Genomic DNA, 21243 nt, shown 5'->3' with positions numbered 1-21243 from the left:
CAAATTCAGGAAATACAGGACCACCACGAAGATACTCCTTGAGAAGAGCAACCCCAAGACACATAATTGTAAGATTCACCAAGGTTGAAATGAAGGAAAAAATGTTAAGGGTAGCCAGAAAGGTCGAGTTACCCACAAAGGGAAGCTCATCAGACTAACAGCAGATGTCTCTGCAGAAACCCTACAAGCCAGAAGACAGTGGGGGCAAACATTCAACATTCTTAAAGAAAAAAATTTTCAACCCAGAATTTCATATCCAGCCAATCTAAGCATCATAAGTGAAGGAGAAATAGAATCCTTTACAGACAAGCAAACACTGAGGGATTTTGTCACCACCAAGCCTGCCTTACAAGAGCTCCTGAAGGAAGCATTTAATATGGAAAGGAAAAACTGGTACCAGCCACTGCAAAAACATACCAAAATGTAAAGACCAATGACACTATGAAGAAACTGCATCAATAATGGGCAAAACAACCAGCTAGCAACATAATGACAGGATCAAATTCACACATAACAATATTAACCTTAAATGTAAATGGACTAAATGCCCCAATTAAAAGACACAGGTTGGCAAATTGGATACAGTCAAGACCCATTGGTGTGCTGTATTCAGAAGACCCATCTCATGTGCAAAGACACACATAGGCTCAAAATAAAGGGATGGAGGAATATTTACCAAGCAAATAGAAAGCAAAAACAAACAAACAACAACAACAAAAAGCAGGGGTTGCAATTCTAGTCTCTGATAAAACAGAGTGTAAACAAACAAATATCAAAAAAAAGACAAAGAAGGGCATTACATAATGGTAAAGGGATAAGTGCAACAAGAAGAGCTAAGTATCCTAAATATATATGCACCCAATACAGGAGCACCCAGATTCATAAAGCAAGTTCTTAGAGGCCTACAAAGAGACTTAGACTCCCACACAATAATAGTGGGAGACTTTAACACCACACTGTCAATACTAGACAGATCAATGAGACAGAAAATTAACATGGATATTCAGGACTTGAACTCAGCACTGGACCAAGAAGGCCTAGTAGACATCTACAGAACTCTCCACTCCAAATCAACAGAATATACATTCTTCTCAGCACCACATCGCACTTATTCTAAAATTGACCACATAATTGGCAGTAAAACACTTCTCAGCAAAAGAATAGAAATAATAATTAATAGATGCAGAAAAGCCCTTTGATAAAATTCAATACCCCTTCATGCTAGAAACACTCAATAAACTAGGTATTGATGGATCATATCTCAAAATAGCTATTTATGACAAACTCACAGCCAGTATCATACTAATGAGCAAAAACTGGAAGCATTCCCTTTGAAAACCAGCACAAGACAAGGATGCCCTCTCACCGCTCCTATTCAGCACAGTAGTGGAATTTCTGGCCAGGGCAATCGGTCAAGAGAAAGAAATAAAGCGTATTCAAATGGGAAGAAAGGAAGTCAAATTATCTCCGTATGCAGATGACATGATTGTATATTTAGAAAACCCTATCATATCAGCCCCAAAACTCCTTAAGCTGATAAGCAACTTCAGCGAAGTCTCAGGATACAAAATCAGAGTGCAAAAATCACAAGTATTCCTATACACCAATAATACACAAACAGAGAGCCAAATCATGAGTAAACTCCCATTCACAATTGCTACAAAGAGAAAAAACCACCTAGGAATCCAGCTTACAAGGGATGTGAAGGACTTCTTCAAGGAGAACTACAAACTATTGCTCAAGGAAATAAGAGAGGACACATACAAGTGAAAAAACCTTCCATACTCATGATTAGGAAGAATCAATATTGTGAAAATGATGATACTGCCCAAAGTAATTTATAGATTCAATGCTATCCCATCAAGCTACCATTGACTTTCTTACAGAATTAGAAAAAACTACTTTAAACTTCATATTTCATATGGAACCAAAAAAGAGCCTGTATAGTCAAGACAATCTAAGCAAAAAGAACAAAGCTGGAGGCATCATGCTACCTGACTTCAAACTATACTACAAGGCTACAGTAAACAAAACGGCATGGTACTGGTACCAAAACAGATATATAGATCAATGGAACAGAACAGAGGCCTCAGAAATAACACCACACATCTACAAGCATCTGATCTTTGATAAACCTGACAAAAACAAGCAATGAGGAAAGGATTCCCTATTTAATAAATGATGTTGGGAAAACTGGCTAGCCATATTCATAAAACTGGACCCCTTGCTTATACCTTAAACAAAAATTAACTCAAGATGGATTAAAGAGTTAAACCTAAGACCTAAAACCATAAAAACCCTAGAAGAAAACCTAGGCAATACCATTCAGGACATAGGCATGGGCAAAGACTTCATGACTAAAACACCAAAATCAATTGCAACAAAAGCCAAAATTGACAAATGGGATCTGATTAAACTAAAGAGCTTCTGCACAGCAAAAGAAACTATCATCAGAGTGAACAGGCAACCTACAGAATGAGAGAAAAATTTTGCAATCTATCCATCTGACAAAGGGCTAATATCCAGAATCTACAAAGAACTTAAACAAATTTACAAGAAAAAAACAACCCCATCAAAAAGTGGGCGAAGGATATGAACAGACATTTTTCAAAAGAAGACATTTATGCAGCCAACAAAGATATGAAAAAACGTTCATCATTAGTGGTCATTAGAGAAATGCAAATCAAAACCACAACGAGATACTATTTCATGCCAATTAGAATTATGATCATTAAAAAGTCAGAAAACAACAGATACTGGAGAAGATGTGGAGAAATGGGAATGCTTTTACACTGTTGGTGGGAGTGTAAATTAGTTCAACCATTGTGGAAGACAGTGTGGCGATTCCTCAAGGGTCTAGAATTAGAAATACCATTTGACCCAGCAATCCCATTACTGGATATATACCCAAAGGATTATAAACCATTCTTCTATAAAGACACATGCTCATGTATGTTTATTGCAGCACTATTCACAATAGCAAAGACTATTTGGGACCAACCCAAATGCCCATCAATGATAGACTGGATAAAGAGAATGTGGCACATATACATCATGGAATACTATGCAGCCATAAAAAAGAATGAGTTCATGTCCTTTGCAGGGACATGGATGAAGCTGGAAACTATCATTCTCAGCAAACTAACACAGGAACAGAAAATCAAACACTGCATATTCTCACTCATAAGTGGGAGGTGAATAATGAGAACATATGGGCACAGGGAGGGAAACATCACACACTGTGGTCTGTCATAGGGAGTGGGGTAGGGGAGGGATATCATTAGCACAAATACCTAGTGTAGATGACAGGTTGATGGGTGCAGCAAACCACCATGGCACATGTATACCTGTATAACAAACCTGCCCATTCTGCACATGTAAAAAAAGAAAAAAAAGTACGTAAATACATCATATATTTATCCACCTAAACACAGACTAAAAGCTTAATAAATATTGAGGGAATGCATTAATCAAGCTGTGCTGCCACAATCATAAGAATCATTATCTCTGACTTTCTAAGGTCAGAAACTTGATTTTACAAAATTACTTAGTAGACAAGCTCCAGAGAACTGAGTCATATAACTAATTCTTTTAAGAGAATAACGTGTGAATGTATATAGGTCAGGTTATGGGTATGAATATATAATATTGATTCAATAATTAATTATAGTAGCTTTTACTTGCTTATAGAAATGGGCAGATGTATTTGGGAAGCACGTTTATAGTTCATAATGTAGTTCAGTGTTCATTCAATTAGAGGTATTACATTATCTTAAGGTAATTTTTGTGATTAAGTATAGCCCTCTAAAGAACAAACACCATTTCCCTGAAATGGAGTTGGACTAGAATTTATATACACTTCCAGAGTTTGAGTCCCAGCTTCAAAATTTCTGTAGTTCTTTCTTACTTTAGATTCACCAATGGTTAATATAAATGTAAAAATCTGTAATCATGTTAATCAGTTACAGAGTTTACAATTTATGGACATTTAGGGAAATATTTTATATCCAAAGAAAGTTATTGTAAAAAAGTGTGGTGTCAAGAAAGTCATTTTTTTTGTTGTTTTTCTTTTGATTTTCTTTTCTTTTGTCTTTTTTTTGAGACAGGGTCTCACCATGTTGCCCAGGCTCGAGTACAGTGGCATGATCATGGCTCACTGCAGCCTCGACCTCCTAGGCTCAAGTGACCCTCCAGCCTCAGTCTCCCAAGTAGCCAGGATCACAGGTGCATGCTACCATGCCCAGCTTATTTTCTAGTTTTTTTGTAGAGATGTGGTCTTGCTATGTTGTGGCTGGTCTCAAACTCCTGACCTCAAGCAATCCTCCCATCTCGGCCCCCCAAAGTGCTGGGATTACAGGTGTGAGAAACCATGCCTGGCTGCAGAAAGTCATTCTTTCATATTCTTTAACATCCTAAACTTTCTCATCTTTGCCTCTTGATATTGGGTATATCTTGCTTTTGTGGTCTGTAGCCCACATTACTCACTGCTTTCAAAGAAGAGGAAAAGAGGTAGGTCAGCCACTTAAAGTTTAGCCACTATAGAGGAAACAATCAAAGAAACTTATACTTTGTTTTTTCCAATGCTAGATTTGCTCTAGAGATAAAATACTTGTTAACATGGTGTAGGTGTATGGAAAGATGAGTGATAAGAAGACTGACCTGTTCTATTGTCCCTTCCTGAATGTGAATATAATGATTAAATGATTACCTCTGTCCAAAAAGATAATGTTACAAAGCAGAAATGGCTAGAAGATTGGAGAAACATGTCTACCATGAAGATATTTTGAGGGGGAAGAGGCTGAATATACAACACAGAATAGTTTTAAGCAGAATACTGTACATTGGATATCTTAAGAGAGATGATTCTAGTACAAGAAAAACTATCAGTAGTTGTAAAATGAATTAAAGAAACAGCAAAATAAATCTTCAAACAATAAAATGTACTCTTTAGACTCTAAAATGTAGCCTTAATAAATTATTATTTATTATTTATCATAATCATTTATTATTTACTAATCATTTATTATGGTTACATAAAAAATAGAAAGACACTTTAAGGGGAAAACACTAACTCTAGACTTTCTGACTAGAGATTCAAAATGAGCTATAGAAATACACATTATTGGCTATTTTTCACTTTATTGAATTTTTTTTGTTCTTTTCCTATCTATATTCCTATTTTATTATCAATGACAGTGCCTTTTCTCCTCCTTATAAATAATTATTTGTTGTTGTTAAGCCCTGAGGAGGCACTTTAAAAGATGATGATGTGAACCAAATGATGTGTGGCTAAGGCATCTAAATAACATTTTTTTAAGTGTAATTAGCTCCCTTTCTGAACTATGTAGCATAGTCTGAAGGAAGGAGGTTGATGGGGAGGGGCAAGTTCTTACTTGTCTGGAATAGATGTATACAGAAAGATGTATATATTCTCTCCACCAACCCACCCTGCTACAAAATCACTCCAATTATGCCAGTTGTAGATTTATTTAATTTAACAAGCTCCCACACTCAGAGTTGCCAAAAACCCTAGAATAATTATTCCCATCAATCACTTGTAGGTAAGTTTTAATTGCTTTGGGCGTATCTATTATTAGTTGAGATGTTTTACAAACCAATTTTATGTAGGCAGCACAATATTTTTACAAGAAAACCAAACAAAGCCTTTGGGCATGTATTCTCCAGTTCAACAAAAGCCCCACCATTCTTTAGTGTCTGATACTCACCTTTTAACCATTATGTCTAATTGGTCTCTCATGGCAGGTGTCATGCCCTGTTTGAAGAATATTTTGCCCTGTTTGGAGAATAAAGCTAAGTTGGGCAGAGCCTGATATTTGAGGAGGGTAAGTTTAGGTGGGTGGTCTTGAGTAGATAACATAAAATACCAAAAAATGTCAAAAAATGTAAATAGAAGATGGGATGGAAAGGGATCAGTAAAAGACTTTACTGACAATGTAATACTTTTGCCTACCTCAAAGCTGATCATATCATTCCTGCTTTTGTTGTCAAATGTATCATACTCAGGCAAGTCTGGAATACGAAAAACTTCAGGCTACCCTAATTGAGCCTCCTACAGTCACGGTATCCTCAGTTCAACTCAACAGGTCTCCATTTGGTCACTAACTATCCCCAAATTTCGACAGGTAAAGAAGAGAGAAAAGCAGAGAAAGAGGAAAGAAACTGAGAGCTACATTCCAGTTAGTGGCTACGGGTAGGAAAGTTGGACATTTATTCTTTTCTTCCCTTGCCATCTTATTTTGAGAAATCCAAATTCCAAGATGCAATAAATACACATGGGCACACACACACTCACACATATAGTGCTGCAAACAAATATGGGTTAGCTAAAGACATATAAGACTGTTAATGAAAATGTTGGAATCAATTTGCATCAGTAATTTTAAGAGAATTCTTGGTTTGTTCGATTCAATTGTTTTATTCTAAAGTATACCAAAAGGTCTTTTAATTTGAGAATCACATATTTTCATATCTATACTATCAATAATTTTAACTATAATCCATATTGACTCAATATTACAGAGTCACGAAATCTACAGAATAACATATATGTCACAAATAAATATATATCATTGAGAAAATAGCATGATTTAGGAAACATTTCTCCAAATTGTGGTCCATGGAGTATTGTTCCATGGAATGAATGATAACTTATGCTACACACACACACACACACACACACACACACACACTCTTTAATGATTAAACAGGACTGGCTACATAATTTGTAGGGCCCCATGAAAAATGAAAGTATGAGTCTGCTTGTTAAAAAATTATTAAGAATTTCAAGATGGTGACTGCAGAGAATGAAACCAAGAATGGGTCTCTTCTTTTTTTTTTTTTCTTTTCTTTTCTTTTCTTTTTTTTTTTTGAGATGGAGTCTTGCTGTTGCCCAGGCTGGAGTGTAGTGGCACGATCTCGGCTCAATGCAAACTTCGCCTCCCAGGTTCAAGTGATTCTCCTGCCTCAGTCTCCCAAATAGCTGGGATTATAGGCGGCTGCCACCACGCCTGGCTAATTTTTGTATTTTTAATAGAGTCGGAGTTTCACCATGTTGGCCAGGCTGGTCTCAAATTCCTGACCTCGTGATCTGCCTACCTAGGCCTCCCAAAGTGCTGGCATTACAGGCCTGAGCCACTGCGCCCAGCCAAGAATGGGTCTCTTCTAAGCATGGGCCCTGTGTGACTGCACAGGCTGCACACCCTTGAAACTAGCCTTGGTTAAATTGTTTAAGAAATGCTGGGTTAAAAAATGTCAAACAGATTTCTTTGCAACAAGACTTCTTATAGCCTTTTATATACTAATGCGCACTGTGAACCTTCAGGAGGTTCACATACTGTATAAAGGTCCTCAAATACATTTGACCAAAGCTCTTTTCAATTATTATTTTAGAAGGATCATCTTGTAGGACCAATGTTCCACAGAACACACATTGTAAAGGCAGCCCAGGCTGTGCAAAACAGGTTATGAAATCAATTTGTTAGTCATAAATCACTATATATTTCCCATTTTGTGGCATTTTACCCATATTTGGAATGAGGTAACTAGAGATAACTATAGATGCAAATGGTGTGTATTCACTAAATCTACTATCCTTCGCTATTTGGTCTTTTACCATTTGGATAGTCAACTCAGTGGCCAAACATCACAAATGTTTTCTGGGCCAGGGTACTAGAGATGGTCTGATTGAGACTGTATCACAAGCCAACTTATCTTTCCCCTTTATTTTGTCAATTCAGAGGAAGTAACATCCTTACTTACCATTACCCAGTTCCCAAGAAATGTTGTACTTTTTGCTGGCGCTGTACTTCAAGAGACTCAGGGCACTAGAACTGTTCCAGGAGTTATTGGGATTACGACGCAGTGCATTTAGAGCAAATATCAGGTGGAGTCCAGAGCAATCAGCAAAGTTATAAAGTTTGTCTAGAGACCTGGCTGGGAAGAAGCAGAGAAAGGGTTGTAACTTTCAAATCAACATTCCAACAAAAGGAAAATAGCAGCTAATATAAAAAGCCTTTCTATGAGCTTCCCACTAATAAGGAATAACACAGGCTTCTAAAAGGGACTATTACCTTTTAGTCTGGGTACATTTCAAGGTGACTTTAGAAAGCAGCAGACAGGGCCGGGCGTGATGGCTCATGCCTGTAATCCCAGCAGTTTGGGAGGCCAAAGTGGGCAGATCACCTAAGGTCAGGAGTTCGAGACCAGCCTGACCAACCTGGAGAAAACCCGTCTCTACTAAAAACATAAAATTAGCCAGGCGGCGTGGTGGTCCATGCCTGTAATCCCAGCTACTCAGAAGGCTGAGGCAGGAGAATCACTTGAACCTGGGAGGCTGAGGTTGTGGTGAGCCGAGACTGCACCATTGCACTCCAGCCTGGGCAATAAGAGCGAAACTCCATCTCAAAACAAAACAAAACAAAAAAAAAAACAAGCAGCAGAGAGAATTCCAGACAGAGGTTGCAAATTGGCAACCAAATCTAGTCCATCATATGTTTTATTTAACACAAAGTTGAATCGTTGATGTTTAAAAATGGGAAGATTTCACAAAGTAGCTGAAATTCTTAATTTTTCTTGAAAAGTCAGACAATATGGCACTGCTAGGTCCATATTCCTACAGGGCATAATAGGAATAATAGTCAGGGTACAAGGCCAGGAACGATGACTGGCTGGTGAGTCTTGGAAAATAGCTCAGCCTAGTATGATTTTCAAAAATTTTCACTGAAGTCCAGATTTCTAATACTTCTGATAATGGAAATACTATGACCACTACTAGAAATATGTTCATTGCCGGGCGTGGTGGCTCACGCCTGTAATCCCAGCATTTTGGGAGGCTGAGGTGGGTAGATCACGAGGTCAGGAGATCGAGACCATCCTGGCTAACACGGTGAAACCCCATCTCTATTAAAAATACAAAAAATTAGCCAGGTGTGGTGGCAGCTGCCTGTAGTCCCAGCTACTCAGGAGGCTGAGGCAGGAGAATGGCGTGAACCCGGGAGACAGAGCTTGCAGTGAGCCGCGATCGCGCCACTGTACTCCAGCCTGGGTGACAGAGCCAGCCTCCGTCTCAAAATAAATAAATAAATAAATAAATAAATAAATAAATAAATAAATAAAATAAAATAAAATAAAATAAAATAAAATAAAATAAAATAAAGAAATATGTTCATTATCAGGTTGATCCCAGATACCATCAACCCTATCACCATGTGTCTCCTATTTATCCCATTCCTTCATTTCTATTGCCACCATTCTTTTTCTGGCTATCATTTACACTTGGATAACTTACTATAATCTCTGTACTTGCCTGTCTACTTCTAGATTCTTCCCATCCGGCCAATTCATCTTCCCCCAGTCACTCTCAGCCAGTTTTACTCAATCCTCAAAACCAGTGGATTTTCAAGACCATTTTCTTCCTTAATTCAAGGCTTCTACAACTCACCCATAATTTTCCCCTCAACTTTAGGCCTCCCTATTTCTCTTAATGAGTTCTTTGTTGATGTCAGCCAGTTTATTTGTTAGAGAACTCCTTGCCCCATTGACTTTGCTCTAATATTCTCCTTATTTGTCGTGCCCTTGTTCCTTTTTAAAACATATCCATATTTTACTTGTCCTTTTACACAGTGTATCCCAAGGTATGGATAACATGACTTCAGGTAGTACACAGTTTTAAAAAGCTTCTTGGATTAATAATTATGTAGAGGAGTGAACATTGTCCTAGTATTCATTAAACCTAACACAGAGTTTCTCAAATGGGGTTCTGTGAAACACTAGAGTTCCACAAGAGGTCACTAGAGGTTCTGCAAGAGATGATGCAGAGTGTCCAAGTTGCCCCATTAGCAATTTTGTTATAGATCTTTTAGTCCTTTAAAAAAGAACCATTATCATTGGGTTGAGTAATTTATCAGTTTTTGAAGCAGGATATAGGAAGACTGCCATTTTCATCTTCTTATATAAGAAAGTATTTCTTAAGAAGCACCAAGAACAAGGACAGAAATTGTCTCATTTCAGTTGGAAATAAAATCGATGTCAACTTATATCATACTCTACCCAGAATTGAGTAATTGGGCAACAACAACAAAAGGAATAAATTTCACATTTAGGAAATACATTTAATTATTATTTTTACTTCCAAAATAACAATTAAAATTAAAATGCACTTATAGCTTAGTAAAGTGATCATGAAACCAGTATATAATAATTTTATAATTATCTACATGCCATTAGGTAAAAAAAAACTTTTTTTCAAAGTATCATATAAAATTGTTTCATAGGCTATAATTTTATTCATATTGTTTGATGTATAGTTTTACATGCTTTACTATTCAACATCATTAATACGTTTTTTTGTTTGTTTGTTTGTTTTTTTGAGACGGAGTCTCGCTCTGTCGCCCTGGCTGGAGTGCAGTGGCGCAATCTCGGCTCACTGCAAGCTCCGCCTCCCGGGTTCACGCCATTCTGCTGCCTCAGCCTCTCCAAGTAGCTGGGACTACAGGCGCCCGCCACCACGCCAGGCTAATTTTTTTGTATTTTTAGTAGAGACGGGGTTTCACCGTGGTCTCGATCTCCTGACCTCATGATCCGCCCGCCTCGGCCTCCCAAAGTGCTGGGATTACAAGCGTGAGCCACCGTGCCCGGCCTAATACATTTTTATATTCAAAATAATATTAGTTAAATTCATAACCTTTATTTAAATTAAACCTAACAAACCTACCCTTAGAAAAATTTTATCCTATTGTGGCTTAAACTAGTTAGTTAACAAAAACAAATTATGTTTGCCTTATAAGATTTTCAAATTTATGCAAAGGAAATAATGAAATTAACTTCAAGAAAGACAGTTAACTACTCTTTTTTTCTTTTCGATAATAGTTGTCTAAAATAGTTGTCCTATTTAGTTTTAAATAGGACTTGCATTTACCATACCTCAGTAGTACTGATACAACAGAAATTTGTGTTAAGACTTTGAGACCCACTTGTGTAAGATACAAAAAAAATCTAGTAGGATTTTTTTTTTTAAAGAAAAACTGAAGTTCCTTTTATCTATACCATTAGAATTGGTATCCTTTGTGGGGAGAGGGAAACTATGCAAAAAATAGGTTAAGAAACTGGCCAAACTAAATAGATTCTAAGGAAAATATAATTCTCTATTTAACAGAACATTGGCAATATTGGATAATTATATATCTACAACTCAATAGTCATTCTAATATACTATGAGCTTTAGATATAATAACTTTTACCCAGAGGTTTCCCTGAGATTTGAGAATTATTATTATAGGTTATTCAAAAAATAATTTGAATATTATAAGATCAACAGAGGTCCATTTTTAAGTCCTCTATTATTCATGTCATGAAAGTTATATTATTTTATCATAAAAAAACTCAGTATTCAATTAAATAACATTTTATTCATCCATAGTTGTAATGACATAATCTATTAAGCATGCAATAAAATTACTTATTTTCATAATTTTTGGTTTTATTTATATACTAAAATCCGTATCAAATGTTTGCATCAAAATTTAATAAGAATGACTGATATTCCTTTTGGATAGAATGATTCCATTTAAGTGGTCTTTTTCTAAAACTAATTATTTCCATATAATGAGTATTTTACTGTATATGTTTCATATGTATTAGAAACACAAACACATATCAAACACAAAAGCATATCAAACCTGTGATTTCATGGATTTGATGGTTTAAGGCGAGGCAAAATGTATTTACAAAAAATGTGTCAACATAAAGAGCAGTATGGGAGAAACAGTATGGATAGTTTGTTCACATAGCAGAAATTGGGAACTAGAATGCTAAAAGTTTGGGAAATACTTCTTTAAGAATAAGTTTAAGTCCTGCCTCTTGCATGATGCCATTCCTGAACACACCAACCTCCCGAAAGTGATTTCGACTTTCTCTAAACTCAAGAGCTATGCCATTTTTTGGCATTTCACTGCTCTGTGACATGATATTATCTTGAGATTTACTTCTTGATTTATTCACTTCTCCAGAGTGAACAACTTGTTTTCCCAGTTAAACTGTGAAGTTTCTTAAGTTTGGTACCGTATCTTATATCCTTCATAGCATCTAACACACAGCAATTTTCTGCCTTACTATCATGCCAAAGAGTTCTCAAGGCCCAAATCCTTTGTGTTGCATAAAAGTGGCCTATAAGAAGTAGAAAGAGGCAAAAGAGAGATCTGTCTAAAATAATTATTGCTAGGCTGGGTGCAATGGCTCACACCTGTAATCCCAGAACTTTGGGAGGCCGAGGCGGGTGAATCACCTGAGGTCAGGGGTTCAAGACCAGCCTGACCAACATAGTGAAACCCGTCTCTACCAAAAATACAAAAAAATTAGCTGGGTGTGGTGGCACATGCCTGTCATCCCAACTACTCTACTTAGGAGGCTGAGGCAGGAAAATCGCTTGAACCCGGGAGGTGGAGATTGCAGTGAGCCAAGATCACACCATTGCACTCCAGCCTGGGTGACAAGAGTGAAAATCCGTCTCAAAAAATATTATTGCTAATCTAAGACATATGTTCTACAGTTTATTAGAAAAGTACATATATTTGAATATAGAGAATTTAGTAGATACTCAACACATGTAATCTCCCTTAGAAAATTTGCTCAGGTTCCATCAAAGCAAGTAGATACTTAAAGATGACTTTCTACTCCCTCCACCAGAGAGGGCCAATGCCTCTATGTCTTCTAGTCAGGGTGCATTGACATTTCACAGGCATATAATTCTAAGAAGCACTGGGTAGTGGGCAGTTGAAGATGAGGAGCTAGGACTTCAGAAAGATGTAAAAGTATATAGGCTTGGGTGTCACTCAGTGCTGACAGTTGATGCTGTGAAAGTTGAGATTTCTGAAGCGCAAAATGTAGAAAGATGGCTGAAGAGAAAACTTTAAGAAATGTCCACATATAAGGGTCACGGAGAAAACAACAACAACAACAAAAAGAGAAGAAGAAGAACCCAGATATGCAGTCTTAAGGAACCCAAAAGAAAAGAGGTGCAAGGAGGTGCTGTTCCATGACAGTAGGTGTTCATGACAAACTGAGGAGTAAAGGACTGAGAAAAAAAAAAAAAGCCATTACATTAATCAAACAGTGAGGTTAGAAATTAGATTTAGGTTGTGATGAGAACTTAAAGAATGAGTAGATGAACAAGGAATAGATTCTGATACATTCAACTTACTTATTGAAATTCTGTGGCAATAAAATGAAGAAAAGAAACAAAATAGTAATGAGAGAAGCACCAGATTTTTTTTTTTTTTTTAAATGCAAGATCCAAGGAAAGCTACTTCTTTAATAAAGCTAATCTCAGTTTTCTATTAGGAAAATGTAGATAAGGATCAATGAATTCACACTAAGATATGAATGACAGATTATTTCTCTTAGTTTCCCTAGGACTTGACACTTTAAAAACCAAACAGACAAGCAATCCAACAAACAAAAAATTGGACATTCATTAACTTACTAATTTATTCAACAAATATTTATTAAGCACTTACTATGTGACAGGCACTATTATACACCATATATATCTGTATATATACATATATACATGCATATATATATCTGTATATATACATATATACATGCATATATATCTGTATATATACATATATACATGCATATATATCTGTATATATACATATATACATGCATATATACATATATACAAGAAGATAGATATACATATATAAAAGATTATATAGTATATAATAGTGCCAGCTTTATGATGGTGCAAAAGCAATACACATTCAGTAGAAATCGTACTTCAAGTACTCATACAACCATTTAGTTTTTCACTTTCAGTATAGTATTCAATAAATTACTTGAAATATTCAATACTTTATTATAAGATAGGCTTTCAGTTAGATGATTTTGCCCAACAGTAGGCTGATGTAAGTGTTCTGAGCGCATTTAAGGTAGGCCAGGCTAAGCTATGATGTTCAGTAGGTTAGGTGTATTAAATGCATTTTTGACTTATGATAGTTTCAACTTATGATGAATTTATTGGGACATAACCTCATCATAAGTTGAGGAGCATCTGCATGTGTAATTTATATATATATATATTTATAAATATATACATATATAATTTGCACACACATTTATATTGCAATGAGCAAACAAAAAACAGGCCGTACCCTCATGGAGGTTACATTTAATGTGGCTGGCGGGAGAAGTAAAGCAGGGTAGGAGATAATATAGAACCAATAGTAGCTAGCATGCTATTTTAAATAAGCATCAGAATTAAGGTATCATTTGATCAGAGACCCAATGGAAGGAAAGGAGCAAGTCAAGCAGACAACTATGGAAAGAATTCCAGGCAGAGGGTCCTACAGTAAGGGCAAAGGCCCAAGACAGGTGTGAGACTGATGAATGTGAAGAACACTGAGAGGCTGGTGTAGCTGCCCCAGAATGAATGAGAGGGAGAGCAGTAGGAGAGGAGATCACAGTGGTAGCAGGGACATGTCACGAAGGGCCTTATTGGTCATTATAAGAACTTTGGCTTTTGCCCTCATTGACATGGAAGCCATTAGATGGTTTTGAATATGACCCAACTCACATTTTAAAATCATCACTCTGGCTGCTGAGCTGAAGAGACTGAAGAGGGTGGTGGGAAGAGTAAGGGTGAAAGCAAGGAAATTAGGAATCTATAGCAATAATTGAAGCAAGGGATCACTGTGGCTTGGATCAGGGTGGTAGCAGCAGAGTGGTAGAAGTGGTTGGTTTCTGGGAATGTTTTAAAGGTTGAGCCAGTAAGATTTGCTGAAGGATTGGAATGTGGTGTGTGAGAAAAAAAGAGTCAAGAAACTCTGAAGTTTTTGGCTTAAGCAACAGAAAGATAAACTTGATATTTATGAAGGAAGTGTGAAAGATTGGGAGAAGAGAGAAGAAGGCCAAGATGAGAATTTGGGCTTGGGGCATGTTAAGTTTGTAATGTCCTTAGGTGTATAGGTAAAGAATTTGAGTGGGCAGAATATGCAAATCCAGAGTTAAGCGGTGAGATGTGGATGGAAAGTATAAAGCTGAGTAAGCAAAACATTTTCAAAGGTTGGGAGAGGTAGAGAACCCTTTACTGGAAAGAAGAGAGACAGGAGCTGTCATTGGGATCTTCCAGTTTACAGATGCCAATGTCATTAAAGTAGCTTAGTTTCCATCCCAGCTCTTCCCCCTGCTCCCCTTAATGCTGAGCATCTACTTGAGTCTCACTTTCCTTGATTCCCTATTCAGGATTAACTTCCCACCTTTTTATCCTGTTTTTGTTACATATTTCCCTCAAAGTCACAGCTACCTTATTTTCCCTCCATTATTTGACAGAGACGATTAACATTTTCTTCATGTTTTGTAAGCTACTATGCAAACAAAGCTTATAGACATGGCCCCAGCCCTCAATTTTCAAATTGATGGCCCCCTCTAAGCTCCTCTTCCATAGAAATGATGGAGCCACAACTGTTACCTGGGAATTAAATTGGCACAAATTTTATCAGACTAGTGTTTGAGACTGAGTGTATGCAAGTTTCACATAGAAAACATAGTTAAGGACTCAGTTCAATACTGTTATTTTCTTAATTGGCAAAAATAACTCTAATACCCCTTTGTGACTATTTTATTCTTTTGCAACCTTCACATGAAGAAAGAGTGTTTTTTCTGGTGGTTAAGAACTTGGGCACATGATCCAGATCCTTAGCTCTTGGAAGACAGAGCTGGTGACTCCAGAAGGAAAAATAGGTGCCTATAGAACAGTGTCAACTTATTCTAATTGTGAGCATGTGGGAATATGGACAGATTATCAAGTCACATGAACAACAAAATCTATAGACTGGACATACTTGAACAGAACTCAATACTTTGATGTCAGGCCTCTGAGAACAGCTTCCCCATAATTCCCCAAGGGGAAAGGGGCCTATTTGGGGTTGGGTTAATACTAGGGATGACATCTTAAGTATTGAGCTATGAAGAAGCTTTAATGTGTTGTGATAGAACTCAAGAAGCAAAATTGGAAGCCAAAATTACTGAGAAGTTAAAATTTAAGGGTTTACTTTTGTGGAAAGATTTTTTTAAAAAAATAAGTCTTTAATGTTATTGCTTAACTCTTCTACATAAACTCTGTTCTTTTTTAAACACAATTCTCAATCTTTCTATGAGTCTATTCCATGTATATTTCGGAGAGAATAGGCTCCCTACTCACTACTCTTAATATAACCTTGCATTTGGTTGTAGTGAGACAAAGAACATTTGGATTCTTCTTATCTAGGTTTATGAAAGGAATTTTCAGGCTCTGAAAAATAAACACTATTATGAAAAAGATAGAAAAATGTGTGACTGTGACAAAGACACATTTCATAAGGAAAAAAGTCATAAAAACTTGGGAACAAAAGAGTTGCATAAGAAAGTCAAGTCCAATATTAAATAAACTAAAATGTGATATGGTCTTAAGCAGTTAAAAGAGTACAAACTAAAGACAGACAATCTGACCTTGAGGATAGGAAGATTCTTTGGGTAGCCTATGGGTTTTAACTTTAGACTATACAGCAGAAAATGTTAACCTAACATAGATCTTGTCCCAGCAGTAAATGGCATTTATATTATCATAATTATATAAATACTCTTTATTGCTTTTCAATATCTGGATACTTTCTACAGAAAACTATAAATAATTTGGCTGGGATTGCAGAACAAAGTGTAATAACACCAATGATAAAATAAAAATAAATGTGTTAGTGAAAATGGCAAGAGTCTTGAAAAGGTATAGGGGAAATAGATAAAGGGGCATCAGTATTAATATTCTCATCTTACAGAGCTGTTAAGAGCATGAAGAAATATTGCCAAAAGACCAAAAAGATATCTGCACTCCCATGTTTATCACAGCACTATTTACAGTAGCCATGATATGGAATCAGCCTAAGTGTCCATCAACAGATGAATGGATAAAGAATATGTAGCACACATACACAATGGAATACTACTCAGCCATAAAAAGAATAAAATCCTGCCATTTTTGACAACGTGGATGAACACGGAGGACAGTACGTGAAGTGAAATAAGCCAGGCACAGAAAGACAAATATTGCATGATTTTACTCATATGTAGAATCTAAAATAAGTTGATCTCAAAGAAGCAGAGGGTAGAATGGTGGATACCAGATGCTGAGGACTTTAGTTGGGAGGTGGGGATGAGGAGGTGTTGATTAAAGAATACATAATTACAGTTACATAGGAGGAATAATTTCCAAGAGATCTATTGTAGAACAAGGCAACTATAGTTAATGATGATACATTGTATTCTGTAAAAATGTAAAGAGAACAGATGTTATGTATTCTCACTAAAAAAATGATAACTATGTGAGAAAAAAAGTCAGGTAATGACAAGTGCTGGTGTGGGTAAGAGAAATGGGAACGTTTTGCATTGCTGGTGGGAATGTAAAATGCTGTAGCCTCTGTGGAAAACAGTGGTGGTTTCTCAAAAAGCTAGATCTAAAATTACCATATGATTCACAATTTCACTCCTAGGTATATATCCAGAAGAACTGACAGTGGGGACTCAAAAGGATACTTGTACATCAATGTTAATAGCAGCATTATTCACAATAGCCAAAAAGGTGGAAAAAACTCAAGTGTCCATTACTAATAAATATATAAACAAAATGTGGTATATCAATACATTGGAATATTATTCACCCATAAAAAGGAATGAAGCACTTTTGCTGGCACCTTCCATCAGAGTGTTGCGGCCAGCAGACTGGGAACGTATTGGCCCCTCCAGCACAGCAGCAAGTGCTTAACCTTGGGGGACGGAGGACAAAGCCTTGGGCCTGGCATCAGCCCCCCAGGGTTAGAGCATGCAGCCCAGAAATGCTTAGCTGAGCCTCGGCCCCTGAAATCCAGAGAAGAAACCAGTCAACTGAATCCGGTTTATACCACAGTCAAACCTTCAAGGGCATCAAAGAATATAAAAGCAAAAAACCCTATCCAAATGACAGTAACTTCAAAATTAAAGGAACATCAGCACCCACAGATGAGAAAGAACCAGAATAGGAACTCTGGCAACTCAAAAACCCAGAGTGTCTTCTTACCTCCAAATGACCACACTAGCTTCCCAGCAATGGTTCTTAACCAGGCTGAAATGGCTGAAGTGAGATATAGAATTCAGAATCTGGATTGCAGTGGAGATCATTGAGATTCAGGAGAAAGTCAAAACCTAATCCAAGAAATCTAAAGAATCCAATAAAATTATACAAGAGCTGAAAGATGAAATAGTCATTTTAAGAAAGAACCAAACTGATCTGACAGAGTTGAAAAACTCACTACAAGAATTTCATGATACAATCTGGAAGTATTAATGGCAGAATAGATCAAGCTGAGGAAAGAATCTCAGAGCTCGAAGGCTAGTTCTTTGAATCAAGTCAATCAGACAAACATAAGGAAAAAAGATACAAAGTAATGAACAAAACCTCTGAGAAATATGAGATTATGTAAAAAGACCAAATCTATGACCCACTGGCATTCCTGAAAGAAGGAGAGAGAGAGAGCAAGCAACTTGAAAAACATATTTGAGGATTTTTTCCATGAAAAATTCCCCAACCTCACTACAGAGGTTAACACTTAAATTTAGGAAATTCAGAGAACCCCTGTAAGAGACTATCCAAGAAGACCATCTCCAAGGCACACAGTCATCAGATTCTCCAAGGTCAATGTGAAAAAAAAAATATTAAAAGCAGCTAGAGAGAAGGGGCAGATCACCTACAGAGGGAACTTTATCAGGCAAACAGCAGACCTTTCAGCAGAAACTCTACAAGCCAGAAGAGATTGGGCACCTGTAGTCAGCATTCTTAAATTTAAAAAAAAAAAAAAATCTTTTCTTTAAGAATGCTGACTACAGGTGCCCAATCCAGCCAAACTAAGATTCATAAGCAAAAGAGAAATAAAATCCTTTTCAGACAAGCAAAAGGTAAGGGAATTTGTTACCACCTGACCTTCCTTAAAAGAGGTTCTTAAGGGAGTACTAAACATGAAAACAAAAGACTGTTTTACTGGTCATTACAAAAACACACTTGACACTATAGAGCAACTACCCAATCAAGTCTGCAAAAACACCAGCTAATAACAACATGACAGGATCAAATCTATACATGTCAATAGTAACCCTGAATGTAAATCAGCTAAACGCCCTATAAAAAAGGCACAAAGTGGCAAGTAGGATAAAGAAGCAAGACCCAACTATATGCTGTATTCAAGAGACCCACCTCACATGCAATGATTCATAGGCTCAAAGTAAAGAGATGGATAAAAATCTACCAAGTAAACAGAAAACAAAAAAGAGTACGGGTTGCTAATCCAATTTAAGACAAAATGGACTTTAAACCAACAATGATCAGAAAAGGCAAAGAAGGGCATTACATAATGAAAAAAGGTTCATTCAACAAGAAGACTTAAATATCCTAAACATATAGGCACTCAACACTGGAGCACCCAGATTCATAAAACAAGTTCTTAGAGAACTATGAAGAGATTTAGATACCCACACAATAATAATGGGAAACTTCAACACCCCACTGACAGTATTAGATCATCGAGGCAGAAAACTCCAAAGATATTTGGGAACTAAAACTCAGCACTTGACCAAATGGACCTAACAGATATCTACAGAACACTCCACCAAACAACAATGGAATATACATTCTTCTCATTTGCACATGGCACATGTTCTATAATAGAAGACATGCTCGGTCATAAAAAAATTTTCAAAAATTAAAAAAAAAATCATATCATCCACCCTCTCAGACCACAGTGCAATACAAATAGAAATGAACACTAAACAGATCTCTTGGCTGGGTGTGGTGGCTCACACCTGTAATCCCAGCACTTTGGGAGTCTGAGGCGGGCAGATCATGATGTCAGGAGATCGAGACTCTCCTGGCCAACATGGTGAAACCCCATCTCCATGAAAAATACAAAAATTAGTTGGGTGTAGTGGCGCATGCCTGTAATCCCAGCTACTCGGGAGGCTGAGGTAGGAGAATTGCTTGAACCAGGGAGTTGGAGGTTGCAGTGAGCCGAGATGGTGCCACCGCACCCCAGCCTGGCAACAGAGTGAGATTCTGTCTCAAAAAAACAAAAAACAAACAAAAAAGATCTCTCAAAACCATATAATTACATGGAAATTAAACAACCTGTTCCCGAATGACTTTTAGGTAAGCAATGAAATTAAGGCAGACATCAAAAAATTCTTTAAAACTAATGAAAACAAAGATACAACATACTAGAATCTCTGGGACACAGCTAAAGCAGTGTTAAGAAGAAAGTTTATAGCACTAAACACCCACATGAAAACAGTAGAGATGCCTCAAATTAACAACCTAACATCACACCTAGAGGAACAAGAAAAACAAGAGTAAACAATGCCAAAGCTAGCAGAAGAAAATAAATAATCAAAATCAGAGCTGAAATGAATGAAATTGAGATGTGAAAAACCATACAAAATATCAATAAAACTAAAAGTTTGTTTTTTGAAAGAGTAAGATTGATAGACCACTAGCTAGACTAATAAAGAAAAAAGAAATAAGATCCAAATAAACACAATCAGAAATGACAAAGGGGACATTACCACTGAACCTACAGAAATAATAATTTTTAAAAACCCTCAGAGACCACTATGAACATCTCTATGCACATAAACTAGAAAACCTATCCAGGATAAATTCCTGGAAACATACAACCTCTCACGACTGAACAAGGAATAAATTGAAACCCTGAACAGACCAATAACAAGTTCTAAAATTGAATCAGTAGTTACAAGCCTACCAACCAAAAAACAAAATGCCCTGGACCAGAAGAAATCCTACAGCCAAATTCCACCAAACATATAAAGAAGAGCTGGTACCAATCATACTGAAACTATTCCAAAAAATCCAGGAAAAGAACCTCTTCTCTGACTCATTCATGAGGCCAGAATCATTCTGGTACCCAAACCTGGCAGAGACAAAACAAAAAAAGGAAACTTTAGGCCAATGTCTCTAATGAACATAGATGCAAAAATCCTCAACAAAATACTAGCAAACTAACTAATCTAGCAGGACATCAAAAAGTTAATCCACCACAATCAAGTAGGCTTTATTCCTGGGATGCAACAATGCATATTAATACTCAAATTAATAAATGTGATTCATCACATAAATAGAACAAAAAACAAAACCCACATAATCATCTCAAT

At 36.7% G+C, this 21243-nt stretch overlaps 1 protein-coding gene across 3 annotated transcripts in view; it reads right to left on the bottom strand.

Moving 5' to 3' along the window:
* The window catches only part of HPSE2 (heparanase 2 (inactive)), a 786995-nt gene that overhangs the window by 295615 nt on the left and 470137 nt on the right, over positions 1-21243 (bottom strand). The window contains exon 4 of one of the 3 annotated variants that reach the window (XM_032134691.2): positions 7780-7953. The exons of the other annotated variants lie outside the window; for them this stretch is intronic. Coding sequence (XP_031990582.1) covers positions 7780-7953 — 174 coding nt within the window. The remainder of the gene's footprint in view (positions 1-7779; positions 7954-21243) is intronic. 3 annotated transcript variants of the gene reach the window in all.

The sequence above is a fragment of the Hylobates moloch genome, unplaced genomic scaffold (genome assembly GCF_009828535.3).
Source record: "Hylobates moloch isolate HMO894 unplaced genomic scaffold, HMol_V3 SCAFFOLD_3, whole genome shotgun sequence".
Taxonomy (NCBI): Eukaryota; Metazoa; Chordata; class Mammalia; order Primates; family Hylobatidae; genus Hylobates; species Hylobates moloch.
Note: the sequence above shows the minus strand (reverse complement) of the source record. Positions and strands in the feature narration are given on the sequence as shown.